The sequence below is a fragment of the Rana temporaria genome, chromosome 5 (assembly GCF_905171775.1).
Source record: "Rana temporaria chromosome 5, aRanTem1.1, whole genome shotgun sequence".
In the NCBI taxonomy this organism is placed as follows: Eukaryota; Metazoa; Chordata; class Amphibia; order Anura; family Ranidae; genus Rana; species Rana temporaria.
This window is the reverse complement of record NC_053493.1, coordinates 180,462,679-180,478,245: the sequence shown is the minus strand read 5'-3', so window position 1 is coordinate 180,478,245 and position 15,567 is coordinate 180,462,679. Positions and strand designations below refer to the sequence as shown.

The window sequence follows — 15,567 nt, the reverse complement described above, 5'->3', positions numbered from 1 at the left end:
CAACTGTGTTGCTAGATAATATTTGTAAAGATCTGGGAAGGCTAACCCCCCCTGTGCCACTGGGCAGCCATTGTGGTGAATTTCTAAGTAAATATAACAGCCTTGGAAGAATCTTCATTTTTATTAAATTTATGCGACCCAGTAGTGACAGAGGGAGCGTCTCCCATACCTTTAGTTTTTTCTTATACTCCTGTAGTACTGGGTCCAAATTCATCCTTTTATATTCTTCCACCTAGAAGAAGGGGGTGTGGATCCGCGCAGCGGAGGCCAAACACACCACAGCAGATAAAATAGAAAAATAACTGCTGCCCCTACTAATTTACTACCACTAGGTGGAATAAAGGATGAATGAGAAAGTGGGGGTGTAGGTATGGCGCTGTTCTAAACAAACCCTGGGGGATATATGTAATATGGTCCCCGGTTTGCAGAAGTGTTAAGGCTCAAATGAAGCGTGGAGTATGCAATATTATGAACCAGTATTATATTCTAAAAATAAAAAATACTAATAATAAAAAAATATATTTTATGTGTTAGACCCTCGGCCAGGTCCTATTTGCAAAGTACCCTTGTAGGGAATATTCTAAGTGCTGGTTGGATGCTGTTTGTGAATGTGATGTCAGACTTCAGTGAATCATCATATACATAAAATAAAAAGCATTGAGACAAATTTCTGTCCAAGTGTTAGACCCTCGGCCGGGTATTGTGACCCAAAAAAATCAGGAAAAATTAAATAAATTAAAGGGGTTGTAAAGACAAAAATATTTTCCTCCTAAATTAAAGTCTGACAGTAGCTGATAAAGTAAAAAGTAATGTTTTGCATTATAACTAGTTTGATACCTGTTGAAATTGAGCTGTTTTATTCACCTCACCTCACTCCTGAATCGTTATTCTCACTGACTTCCTGGTTTGCGGTGCGCATTCATTCTTGCTACATCACGGCCTAATGGGAACTACAGTTCCCATTAGGCTTAGCCTCCATGCCTGTGAGGGATAAGAGAGCATCTTCACACAGGGCTGTAGTCATAGGGAGGGGGTGTGCACATTCTGCTTTCCACCATGCAAAACGGCTCAGATGCTGGTGGAAAGCAAGAAGAGGAGAGACAGGAAATGGCATTTTCAAACCTGAATTACTGTATTTTGGAGGTCAAAAGGAAAAACGAGGTAAGTGATATTTAAGTGCTCTAGCTTACAGCAATCAATTGACCTTTAGTGTTCCTTTAAAGTTCACAAACAAAGGTTAATTGAAGAATCATGACTAAAGTCCAGAAAAACCGTCCATTAAATCAATATTACTTCGTGACTTTAGGGCTTAAAGTTGCTGGGTGAGAGCCTTCAAGATTTCTTTCTTGTGCGTGTCACACCGTGCTCTGTGATTAAAAGCACTCACAAGACACTTCTCCCCTCCTGGGGTACGACACAGCCACAGTATCAGTGCCACTGTGTAGCAACCTGGGGGTAATCGGGACCGTCTCCTCCAAGTTGTTTATGTTGGGTTAGGTTTTTTCAAATGTGGACAATGCCTCCCTTTGTTGAAAAACATGAATAAAAAACGGGCTCATCTGTGTGCTGTAATCACAGTGCGGTTCGGTCTCAGGTGCATCCAGGCTCACGGGTAGGCAGAAGAGTGTAGAAATTCATCCTGTAGTAATCAGGAAGCCAGCCAGAACCAGCGTGGAACACAGACAATGACGTCACAGGAAGCGGAACCAGAGAGAGCACCAGGTATTTTTTTTTTTTTTTTTTTTTTCACAAAATAATATTGATTTAATGGACGGTTTTTCTGGACTTTATTCATGATTCTTCAATTAACCTTTGTTTGTGAACTTTAATTTATTTATTTTTTCCTGATTTTTTTGAGTCACAATACCCGGCCAAGGGTCTAACACTTGGACAGAAATGTGTCTTAATGCTTTTTATGCTATTTTATGTATATGATGATTCACTGAAGTCTGACATCACATTCAGAAACAGCACCCAGCATATTCCCTACAAGGGCACTTTGCAAATAGGACCCGGCTGAGGGTCTAACACATAAAATATTTTTTTTTATTAGTAGTATTTTTTATTTCTAGAATATAATACTGGTTCATAATATTTGCATAGTCCACGCTTCATTTGAGCCTCAACACTTCTGCAAACCGGGCACCATATTACATCTATCCCCCATGGTTTGTTTAGAACAGCACCATACCTACACCACCACTTTCTCATATTCTTCCACCTGTCTCGATATTATTATGCCTAGATATTTAAATTCTGTTACCCATTTTAATGGTAGAGTTGAGCTTGCTGTATCCTGTGCTCCTTGGTCAATGGAAAATAGCAATGATTTACCCCAATTTACTTTCAGTCCCGTAAACACTGTAAAGGTATTCAGTAATTCCAGAGCTCCCTTCAAAGATGGACCTGCATCTCTCAAAAACAGCAACATATCATTGGCATACAGGGCTACCCTCTCCTCCAGCCCCCCCCCCCCCCTACACTCGAAGTCCTTGGATGTTTTGCGAGGTCCTCAGAGCCTCTGCCACTGGCTCTATTCCTACTGCAAAGAGTGCTGGAGAAAGAGGGCAGCCCTGTCTTGTGCCTCTATATAACTGAAAAGGGGATGAGAGTTTTCCTCCTAATTTAACTGCTGACATGGGCTGTCTATATATTGTTCGTACCCAGTTGATAAACTTTAGTGGGAACCCCATTCGTCTAAGTACCTCCCATAGAAAAGGCCATTCGATTGTATCGAAGGCCTTCTCTATATCTAATGAGGCCACTGTCCTAGTTCCTTCACAATTATGATGAGCATGTATGTTTGTAAATAATCTACGTAGATTAACATATGTCGTTCTCTGTTGCATAAATCCTGTCTGATCTGCATCTATAATGTACTTCTTTTTAGACCTGATGAGTGGCGCTAGCCACAAAAGGCGTAGAGCTACTAGATGTTCGTCCTACCCAGATTACCATTTCTACCTACACTAGGCATACTGGAGTATATCAATGAACCATAAGTCTGCAAATGTTAATTTTATTTGGAGATGCATGCCTATTGGTCTGGTTTCAATGTTGTTCATAATATGAACTCACATGTTACCATGCTATGCTACTATTATGTTATCAAATTGTTTGAAACCTATCATATATTTGATTACTGGCTATGCATTGGATTACTATGTAACGTATGTGGTTCACAACAATTATGCAATACCCACCAGACTTAGTCTGTCGTGTTTTTTTCTCCTTGAGTTTACTTTTGTGCTCTCCTATTACCATCTAGACTACTATTGTACCATTATTACCATTATTGGGACCATTGGAGTCCACCAATGAATCCCAATTCTACATTTTCCCTTTAAGATGGAGTGACACGTCAGTGAGTCTGGTTTTTACTTTTATTTACAATATGAACCTTATGTCGCTAAGCCATGTCAACTATATGTTATTATGCGTACAATGTATCATATGTACTGTAACTATTGTGCTAGCATGCTACTTGTGTGGTTCTTGGTGGCAGTGAGCCCACACAATATCACGTTATGTCATAACTATGTTATTAACCACTTAAGGACCGACGCACGACGATATACGTTGGCAGATTGGCACGGCTGGGCACAGAGACATATATATATATATATATATACGTCCCCTTTAAGAGCCCAGCCGTGGGACGCGAGCGTGCCGCCGGCGACGCGCTCGCAACCCGGTCCGAAGCTCCGTGACCGCGGGACCTGCGGACCCGATCGCCGCGATCGGGTCACAGGAGCTGAAGAACGGGGAGAGGTGTGTGTGTAAACACACCTTCCCCGTTCTTCTGTGTGAAAATGTCAGTGATCGTCTGTTCCCTGATATAGGGAACGACGATCACTGAGGTCACGCGTCCAGCCCCGCCGCCCTACAGTTAGAAACACACATGAGGTCACACTTAACCCCTTCAGTGCCCCCTAGTGGTTAACCCCTTCACTACCATTGTAATTTTCACAGTAATTGGTGCATTTTTATAGCACTTTTCGCTGTGAAAATGACAATGGTCCCAAAAATGTGTCAAACCTGTCCGATGTGCCCGCCATAATGTCGCAGTCGTAAAAAAAATCGCTGAATTTATAAAAATGCCATAAAACTAGCCCCTATTTTGTAAACGCTATAAAATTTTGTGCAAACCAATCGATAATTGCTTATTTTTTTTTTTACCGAAAATAGGTAGAAGAATACGTATCTGCCTTAACTGAGGGAAAAAAAAATGTTTTATCTTTTTTGGGTATATTTATTATAGCAAAAAATATTGATTTTTTTTCAAAATTGTTGCTCTATTTTTGTTTAGGAGCCACGTCGCACGACCGCGCAATTGTCAGAGCGACGCAGTGCCGAATCGTAAAAAGGGGCAAGGTCCTTAACCTGCATATTGTTCTGGGTCTTAACCGGTTAATATATGTGCTATAAATTTTATATTTTGCTATTTACTGTGCTATTATGCTACTTCTATGGTTCTTGTTTACTATGTACTACCTACCAAACACACTTTGACGTGCTCTCTCCTTGGTTGCATGATTCATTTAACCACTTCAATACTGGCCCATAGTCATATGACGTCCACAGATGGGATCTCCCATCCTGGGTGGACGTCATATGACGTCCTGGGCTTTGTGGGGGGATATCTGAATGATGCCTGCAGATATCATTCAAATATCATTCTTTAGTGTCGGCGATTCTGTGCACCATAAGAACGATCATAGGGGCTGTTCCGCCGCTTGATCGTTCTTATAGGCGGCGCGAGGGGACATCCCCCCTCCCGTCACCATCCGGTGCTTTTCCGGGCTCTCCCGTGCCATCGGGCGCGATGTGATGACGTCACGCCAGGTACCCGGAAGTAAACAAAGCCGCGGTTGCGGCTAGTAAGCAACACTAATCATAAGATCGGTGACATTTTTATTACCGATCTCATGCTTTCCAGGCTGGAGGAGAGATGCGGGGTCTTATTGACCCTGCATCTCTCCATAAAGAGGACCTGTCACACACGTTTCCTATTACAAGGGATGTTTACATTCCTTGTAATAGGAATAAAAGTGTTAAAAAAATAATTTTTTTTAAAGTGTAAAAAAATTAATAAGTAAAATAATAATAATAATAATAAAAAATTAAAATGCCTTTGCCTTTTGCTCACGCCCAGAAGCAAACGCACACGTAAGTCCCGCCCACATATGTAAACGCCGTTCAAACCACATATGTGAGGTATTGCCGTGTGCGTTAGAGTGCCAGCAACAATTCTCGCAATAGACCTCCTCTGTAAATCTAAACTGGTAACCTGTAAAAAATTTCAAAGCGTCGCCTATGGAGATTTTTAAGTACTGAAGTTTGGCGCCATTCCATTAGTGTGCGCAATTTTAAAGCGTGACATGTTGGGTATCTTTTTACTCTGTGTAACATAATCTTTCATATTTTACAAAAAAAATGGCTAACTTTACTGTTTTGTTATTTTTTAATTCATGAAACCATTTTCTTTCCCAAAAAAAAGGCATTTGGGTCCATGGTGGCCCCCCTTCCCTCATGCGCGCCCGACCGTCTTTCCCTTTTCACTTGCGCAACATATGTGTTTTCACTTGTTGTCCGTTGGACTAGTTGGGCTGGCCTCCGGTCCCCGTCCCCTCCTTAGAGTACCGGAAAACCCCTTTCATTACCTGATGAGATGTTGGAGGGGTGCCACCCCTAGATTTTAAGCCTCAATTTATGTATATTGTGTGGGGGGGGGTGACCCCATTTTTAGCCCGCTACCTGGCCCTTAGATCCCCTGTGATATTATCATAGGTACTAGGTCTAATTTTCTAGCAAAAGAATGATGATTTGTACATGTAGGAGAGAAGTGCCAGAATAGGCCCGGTATTGAGGTGGGTATAAAAGACCGGTATTGAAGTGGTTAAAGTCCCACCTGTCCTTCCCTTTCCCAATTCAACAGGGATGGAGGCTACTGTCTATTTATGTACATAGCCTCATATAAAGTCCCATTTAGTTTAGCCTAGGCTCCAGCAACTATCAAACAGCTGGAGGGCCCCTGACCTAAACTGATGAAGAAATTCACTTTAACTGTCACTCTTTTTTGTTCAAAAAATAAAACAGTGCTGTATCGCAAAACATGGACTGGCCATTAAGGGGGAAAATCTTCCGGGGCTGAAGTGGTTAAAGACTGAAACCATTGTACATGATTTTTATTCAAATATTGTTTATGTAAGAGTTTTGTTTTTCAAAATTGTAATACTGTGGTGTGGTATTTGTTCTTTACAGTTCCATCAACGAAACCTATTACTATTTTTAGTCCGGTGGAGTTGGCAGCGATTATTGCTGGGCCTGTTTGTTTTATCTGTATTTTACTGATGTTAATTCTATATATTTGCCACAATCGCACGGTTATCCATCATCGTGTTCCAAATGAGGAAGATCCTTCAATGGACAGGCCCTTCATATCAGAGGGAACAACGCTTAAAGATTTAATATATGATATGACCACATCCGGATCTGGTTCAGGTAACTACAAAACATGTCTGTTTTAGTTACTTAGGTTTTTGTGCTGACAACTCGGGAATGATGGTATAGAGTACAGTGTTCTTTAAAAACCGGACCCTCCATGCATTGCCCCCTAACCTTAGAGAGCTTTGAATGTCAAAGTAAAAAATCTTAAAGTATAACTAAAGGCAAAACTTTTTTTTAGTTTTGGCTAGAGTAGAGATAGATTAGAACACCTGTCAGTCTTTCTTTCTGTGCCCCCGTTAAGGAGATTCACCACCTCAGTTTGTCCTATTTACCATTACCATTGAAAGTGAAACAAAATCCCCAAATTTTGGGATGTCCCCATAAAAGTAATAGCGGGGGAAATGTTCCAATGGGGACACTAGTTCTGGTGACCTGGGGGTCCCCAATGAATTCCTTTAATGTGCAGGGATTTCCTCTCACTTCCTGTTTGGATATGGAAGTTAAAGCGTGGGTTCACCCTATTTTTTTTTCTTCTAGCATAAAATGAGGCATAGTAGAGCGAGCTACAGTATGCCTGTCTTTATTTTTTTAGTCCCGTACTCACAGTGTAATCGTAGAGACAAGATTCCGACCCCCCTCGGGGAATGGGCGTTCCTATGGAGAGGGAGCATGATTGACGGCCGGCTATGGCATGTCACGCTTCTCCGGAAATACCTGAAATAGGACTTGGCGCTTCACGGCGCCTGCGCATAGTCTGTGCGCAAGCGCCGTATAGCGCCGTGAAGAACCGAGACCTGTTCCGGCTGTCTTCGGGGAGCGTGACGTGCCAGAGCCGGCCGTCAATCACCTTCCCTCTCCATAGGAACGCCCATTCCCCGCGGGGAGTCGGAATCTTGTCTCTACGATTACACTGTGAGTACGGGACTAAAAAAATAAAGACAAGCATACTGTAGCTCGCGCTACTATGCCTCATTTTATGCTAAAAAGATGTCAATAAGGGTGAACCACCGCTTTAAGAAAAATCTCCACAGGGGTTATAACCCTCCCTTGCCCTATCCCAAAAATAAAAATTGCCTATAGTTCTACTTTAATAAAAGGTGCCCTGCTGCTATATTTGTCTCCCTGGTGTCCCTTGTCTGCTCCCTTCCCTCGGTTCCAGCACTGCAACATCTTTCAGTGTCTTCATCATTTAATTATGGGCTCTCTCCCCCAGCCTAAGATGGGAATCTACAAGCCTCTGGGCTGGGCTGGGCGGAGGTGCAAAGCGCAGGTGCTAGCAAGTATCTGGGCTGATCCCGCTAACAATGCGGTTTTTGGAACTCTAAACTGCTGGGGACGCTAATATAGATCTGATCAGATATTGATCTGTTCAGATACTATACCGATAAGGGAGGTGTATGCTTTGCGCGTGGGTGTTAGCGTTATTGGCACTGGCACTATCCTGACGCTGCCTGGGGCGACACAGACCCTGACTAAACCTAATTGATATCACCCGCCGGGTGATCAGGGGGTTAAACCTTTATTGGGTTATATAAGGCAATGGACGGGTTGCTATGATGATGCTATAAACAGCAAAGTAACTAACCAGCGTCACCCGTAACACTTATACGGTGATCACTGGTGAAAGGGTTAACTAAGGGCAATTAGGGGGTTAAAACCTTTATTAGGTAATATATGGGGTTACCTGACGCTATATAAAACCTGACGGGGAACCTAAAAAAATAACTGACTACCTAGCGGCACCAGCGACACTAATACAGCCATCAGAAAAACGATTGCTTAGTGACGCTGGCGATAGGGGGTGGAAGGGTTAACTGGGGGGGGGGGGCGATCAAGGGATTAAACCTTTATTAGGGGGGTAGGGGGGCTTCCCTGGACCTAAAGGGGCCTAAGACTAATGTCCCTAACACTTTTTACAGTAACAAATGACACTGATTGCAGTGATCAGGAAAAAAAATGACCACTGCAAACGGTGACACTGTGACTGGGGGTGAAAGTGTGCCTATGTGTACTGGTGTTGGTGCAACTCACTTGTAATGTCTTCTCTCCTCGAGCTCCGGTCAAAAAGACTTGAGGAGCGTGACATCACTTCCTCCAGCCTGTGTTTACATTACACAGGCAGGGGGAAGCAGGTCATTCGCTGGGAGCGATCGTGAGGGAGTGGTCAGAAAGCAATGGCCGCCCCCTCATCCCGGAATGGCTCCCATAGCTAAACGGACAGCCGCCAGTACTGGGGAGGGGGGGTTTCCGATCGGACCCCCCACCCATGGAAAGGCAGACACGTACAGGTACGTGGATGTGCCTGTACATGCCATTCTGCCTACGTATATCTACTGGCGGCGTTCCTTAAGTGGTTTAAGTCCCAATTTGAGAAACCTGCTTTTACTCTACATCCCTTTATAAGAACGAGATATATAAGACACAAATAAACATAAAAAAGGAAGTGGTCATTAAGCTTTCACCCTGGAAAGTAAACATGTATAATCACGGGTATATCAATATTACTGGTGACAGTGATGAAGAAGCAGTAAAACAGTTACAGAGGGAACTCCTAATTTAAGTTTCAGGGGCTTGAAGCCATCTATCCCATATTTTGTTGAATTTAGATGGGCAACCTCTATGGATGTACAGGAATTTCTTGTATGGAAAATGATTGTTAATGTCTAGTATTCAGATGGTGCATGCCTCATCCATTGTCTAGCAATAATTTCCTAGCAGAAAATAGGGTTTCATGCAAGAAGATCTTGGTACATTTTTCTATTTCTGGTTCAGGAAATATTCTGAGCTGTCTGGAAAAAAAGGGATCAGAGAAATAAAGGGTGCACTCTGCAGATCTCAGTGAGTAGAACTCTTAAGAGCTGGTTGGAGGGAAGTGAATCAGCTTTAGACCCCTCTCCTGTCGCCTTTTTTTCTCCTTGGTATCAGGAAAACTTGTCAGAAGTGACCTATTATCTTAAATTGTATCAGACACTGAAAATGAACTGCCTTCTTGCTGACCTCCACTAAGTTATGTCTCCTGTAGTGACATGGACGTTATAGAGGGAGGTAGCTGTGAGGGACCAGGAAGAATGGCATTCCCTGAAGAATTTCAGTGGATCGAGTGGAATAAAGCCCTGTACATCCGATGAGAACGATCCGAAGGACCGTTGTCATCAGTTAACCGATGAAGCTGACTGATCAGTTAAAAAAAACAATCGAGTCCAATGCAGTGACGTAAAACACGACGTGCAGAGAAAAATGAAGTTCAATGCTTCCAAGCATGCGTCGACTTGACTCTGAGCAGGCGCGGGTTTTTAACCGATGCTTTTGCGTACTAACCATCGGTTTTGACCTATCAGTTAGGCGTCCATCGGTTGAATTTTAAAGCTCTAAATTTTTGGACCGAAGGATAACTGACCAATGGGGCCCACACATGGTCTGTTCCCCGGCGCACCGCGTCATTGGATGTGATTGACAGCCAATGGCTGCGCTGATTTTAATCAACCAATGAATGAGCTGGGAAGACGGCCGAGAAGCCTGCTTGTTCACGGCGTGGAACTTTCGAGGGGTCAGGTAAGTAATCGGGGGGGCTGGGGGGCCGCTAATACTCGGATGTTTTTTCACCTTAATGCATAAAATGCATTAAGGTGAAAAAACATTTACCTTTACAACCCCTTTTAACCGGGGTTAGAAAGCACTTTAAAACATGGGACAAATACAACATTGTTCGATAGTTTTTACTTTACAGTTCTGTTCCCTATCAAATATTCTTTAACACAGGTTCTGTTCTCTCATTCACCTGTGTGTTTTTACACTGCTGCTGGGAGCCAGAAGGAATCTACAGTAGGTGATAGAAGTTTATTGGTTGCAGTAAGGTAGGAAATTCGTTTAGGATTGTTTGTTTTTATGATTTAGATCTGCAATTATTGTTTTGCTTCTTTTTTTTTTTTTTGTCCAAGGTCTGCCATTGCTTGTGCAGAGAACTATTGCGAGAACCATCGTTTTGCAAGAAAGCATTGGCAAAGGTCGCTTTGGGGAAGTGTGGCGAGGCAAGTGGAGAGGAGAAGAAGTGGCAGTCAAGATTTTTTCATCAAGAGAGGAACGCTCATGGTTCAGAGAGGCAGAAATCTATCAAACTGTGATGCTGCGCCATGAAAATATTTTGGGCTTTATTGCTGCGGATAACAAAGGTTTTTAAACTTTATTTATATATTTTACACTTTGTGTTGCCTGTGGGTATTAATGACACATGGAGGTCAAAATATGTCTGGTATCAATATCTCAACCAATAATATACTTTGTTAAATAAAAAACCTAAATAAAAAAAAAACAAAAAAAAAATAACCTCTGCAGAGGGCTCCTGTTGTTGCCTCCGAGCGACCCATACAAATTCTTTGTATGCAAAAAAAAATTGCATTTACACTATCGATGTTGTGTGTGTTGCATGAACACATCGTATTTGCTGAAGGGTTTATACATGTGTGCAGTATAACTATGGCATACAAAACAGATTTGAAGTCCTCAAAATTGTTAGTAAAGTGCTAAAAAAAATAAAAAAAATTCTTGCTGCCTACACAGTAAATGCATCTTGAGGTGAAACTCCAAAAATTTAAATATCGTGCAAAATCTCATTTATTTCACTAATGCAACATAAAAAGGTGAAACTACTATATGAGATAGACATATCAAAGCAAGATAGTTCAAGCTGTGATTTGTCATAATTGTGATGATTATGGCTTACAGCTCATGAAAGCCCCAAATCCACAATCTCAGAAAATTTGAATATTGTGAAAAGGTGCAATATTCTAGGCTCAAATTGTCTCACTCTAATCAGCTAATTAAGCCACAACACCTGCAAACGTTTTTTTTTTTTTTTTGAGAAAACAACAAAAACAGGCGCCACTTAGAAAAACAGCAAACCTTATTGAACAAACAGCATCAAAGCACTCACATGGTAGTAGCTGTGTACAGGCACTAGTTGCATTCTGGTCCTGTGACGTCTCTCCTCCCTCATGCCGATGCGTCCCAGAGTGCACTCCAGCCCTCCATCTGGTCACTGCACGCCATACCCGGAAATCCTCTGTGTTTGAACGGGCATTTGCGCCTCTCCACACAGCATACAGCAGAAGTGCATTATCGTAATACACAGCAGCTACTGCTTCAGGGACTTCACCACAGCGGCTGAGAAACTGACTGTCCTTTGGACCCCAACTAGATGCCTGTACACAGCTACTACCATGTGAGTGCTTTGATGCTGTTTGTTCATTAAAGTTTGCAGTTTTTCTAAGTGGCGCCTGTTTTTGTTGTTTTCTCTATTGCATGTTTGGTGTTCGGGCTTCAGCTCCCCATACAAGGCTGCCCAGAATATAAGACTGTTTTTCTCACTTCAGAGCTTTTTGCTCAAAGGACTTTTATTTGAAATTTACTATATCCTCTATCTAAGCGTGCGCCATTATTGTATATAACTAAACTTTTTTTGGCCTTTAAATGGTCTCAGTATGGTTCAGTAGGAATCACAATCATGGTAAAGATTGCTGACCTGACAGTTGTGCAGAAAACCATCATTGACACCCTCCATAATGAGGGAACGCCTCAAAAGTTAATTGCAAAAGAAGTTGGATGGTCCCAAAGTGCTGTATCAAAGCACATTAATAGAAAGTTATGTTGAAGTGAAAGTGTGGAAGGAAAATGTGCACAAGCAGCATGGATGACAGCAGCCTGAAGTGGATTGTCAGGAAAAGGCCATTCAAAAGTGTTGGGGACTTTCACAAGGAGTGTACTGAGGCTGGAGTCAGTGCATCAAGAGCCACCACACACAGACGGATCCTGGACATGGGCTTCAAATGTCGCATTCCTCTTGTCAAGCCACTCCTGAACAACAAACGTCAGAAGCGTCTTACCTGGGCTAAAGAAAAACAGACTTGGTCTGTTGCTCAGTGGTCCAAAGTCTTCTTTTCTGATGATAGTATATTTTGCATCTCATTTGGAAACCAAGGACCCAGAGTATGGAGGGAGAATGGAGAGGTACACACTGCAAGATGCTTGAAGTCCAGTGCAAAGTTTCCACAGTCTGGTCCACTTTGCTTCATTAAGTCCAGGGTCAACACAGCCGTCTACCAGGAGATTTTGGAGCACTTCATGCTTCCTTCCGCAGACAAGCTTTATGGGGATGCCGACTTGACTTGGCACCTGCTCACACTGCCAAAAGCGCCAAAACCTGGTTCAATGACTGTGGGAATACTGTGCTTGATTGGCCAGCAAACTCGTCTGACCTGAACCCCGTAGAGAATCTATGGGGCGTTGCCAAGAGAAAGATGAGAGACATGAGACTGAAGAATGCAAAAGAGCTGAAGGCTGCTTTTGAAGCATCCTGGTCTTCCATAACACCTCAGCAGTGCCACAGGCTGATAGCTTCCATGCCACGTCGCATTGAGGCCGTAATTGCTGCAAAAGGGGCCCAAACCAAGTACTGAGTACATATGCATGCTTATACTTTTAAGAGGTCCGATATTATTCTATGTACAATCCTTGCTTTGTTGATTGCATATAATAATCTAATTTTCTGAGATTGTGGATTTGGGGTTTTCATGAGCTGTAAGCCATAATCATCACAATTATGACAAATCACAGCTTGGACTATCTTGATTTGCATGTAATGAGTCTATCTCATATTAATTTCACCTTTTTAAGTTGCATTAGTGAAATAAATGAACTTTTGCACAATGTTCTAATTTTTCTAATTTCACCTGTATATGGGCCGTTCTGGCCTTTTTCTATCTTATTTCGTTAGTCCTTCTTTTTTTTCTAAAATCTGTAGCACATTTTCAAATTCTTCAATTTACTAATTGACGTTTGATTTGTAGCACAATATCCATTCCTCACTTTCCTTATTGCCCTACCTGCCCATCTATCTCCTCAAACATCTTTGATTTCCAGCATGCCCTCATACATTTCATCATTAATTTGCCATGGCTTGATCTTGTCCAAATTACTATTTGCAGTCTTAATTTTGCTTTTAATGAACATTGGTTTATACTCTGTACTAGATCTGATTTCCTGGCTTCTACTCCATTATAGTGTTATGAAACTGCTGTCAATAAAGTATTCAGTACATGCTGGATAGCTGCCAAAACTAAAATGAAATACAAATACTATATGATCTGTCTGGTGGTACACTGAAAGCCAAACTAAAGTTACAAAACAAACATTTTCTAACAGTTGGAGCTTTTGCTAGAAGTACTTTGTCAGTTAGCACATTTTTGTTACTTAATACACTGACTGCAGAATATGCATGGTGCAATTTATAGACCTGGCCCATTTCCTGCATTGCAAATGATTGCAGGATGGCAGGATTTATATCAGTTGCTGCCTATGACAGCTGGCAGAGGCAGATGGATCTCAGCCATTGCCAAGAGTGCAATAACTTGTCACTGTCACCAGTGTGTGACAGTGATTCTCAGCCTCGCGTTTCACAGAGATATTCCTGTTCATGGGACAATATAAGTGCCAGCAGACTGAGTGTGATGGATAGAGGGTTTGGTTATCTATGTAGTTAACCCTTTACACACACAAGTGCTGCCATATGTTCTTTACCGGGAACATGCACTGTTCACATATAATGTGCTGTAGCAATTCTGCCCTTAAAGGAGTTGTAAAGAATTTTTTTTTTCACCTTAATGCAATCTATGCATTAAGGTGAAAAAACATTGCATGCACAGCCATTGGCTGGCGCTGCTGTCAATCACATCCAGTGACGTGGCACGCAGAGGGGCGGGTCGAGTGATACAGTGAGCGGCTCTGGCCGCTCGCTGTATCACGGGAGCGCACCCGCAATTACTGACCACCATACGAGCTCTCGCATGACTGTGGTGAGTAATTGCGGGGAGGACCAGAGACAGCCGCCGAGGGACCCCAGAAGACGTGGATCGGGGCCACTCTGTGCAAAACAAACTGCATAGTGGAGGTAAATATAACATGTTTGTTATTTTAAATGAAAAAAAAAATCCTTTACCAACGCTTTAAAATATAACTAAAGGCAATAATTTTTTACTTTTTGATAGAGTGGAGAAGGATTAGAACATCAGACAGTTTTAATTAGTGAGATTCACTCTCCATTTGTACATTTTACCATTGACACCAGAACAGTAATAGAGGGGAAATCTTTCTAATCGGAACACTAGTTCTGTTGACCCTAGTGACACCCTGAGATTTTTTCACTTTAGTTTCAATAGTATTTATTAAGGTTTTACAAAGATTACAGAAGATAAAGAAAAACAAAGAGTACAATATAAAAACAAATAAAATACAAACATCTCGGCTTCACATGAGGCAGAGTACAATATGTTTTAAGAGGCATACAGATTGGCAGAAACTTTCATTCTCAGAGAAATATGAAACACAAGCCTCTCTTGATATGAGTCGTAATTTGCATACGGTGCTACTATGTCTATGACCCAATGCATGTTGTTAGTCTCAGGCCTCAGGATGCGGTCCACCCAATGGGAGGAACCTGATCCCCATCCAATTATTGGGAAATACATTATAACCTGACAAGAGTGGAAGATGAAATGACTCCACATATATAACAATAATTTTGTACCCTAATACTCAACATGAGTAAGAGAGAAAGGATAGAGAAAAAGGAGGAACATTTTAAAGGGAAGAACAAGAAGAGGAGACTAGGGGGAGGGGGGAGTTAAGACTCTGTGCTTGAGGACCCATCTCTAGTCAATAAAATCTAAACAACGAGCATCCTGGGGTCGTTTGTCAGGTAATTAATCCATGGTTTCCATATTTTGTGAAACTACTTCATCTTGTCTTGTACTAATGCAGTTAACCTTTCGTTTAGCATTAGCCACGACAATTTGTGTTTAAGCTGATTGAATGACAGGGCAGCAGACCTCCAGTTTCTGGCAATCGTTATCTTTGCTGAAATAAAAATAAATGTAAGAAGTCGCCTTTGGGCCCTAGAGGCTTCCGCTATCCTGACACCCAGGAGTGCGTGTTTCACGGATTTCGTCAGATTAATCTGGATAAGGGTATATATAAAGTTGTAGACCCTAATCCAGAACCTCCTGACTTTGGGGCATGTCCACCATATGTGAAAGGTGGAACCCACTTGGCCACAACCTCTAAAGC

General features: G+C 42.1%; 1 protein-coding gene across 2 annotated transcripts in view; it reads left to right on the top strand.

The window, feature by feature from the left end:
- TGFBR1 (transforming growth factor beta receptor 1) overlaps nt 1-15,567 on the top strand; it is a 496,179-nt gene that overhangs the window by 275,124 nt on the left and 205,488 nt on the right. For both annotated transcript variants that reach the window (XM_040353433.1, XM_040353434.1), the window contains 2 exons: nt 6,265-6,504; nt 10,389-10,619. In XM_040353433.1, the coding sequence (XP_040209367.1) occupies nt 6,265-6,504; nt 10,389-10,619 (471 nt within the window). The remainder of the gene's footprint in view (nt 1-6,264; nt 6,505-10,388; nt 10,620-15,567) is intronic.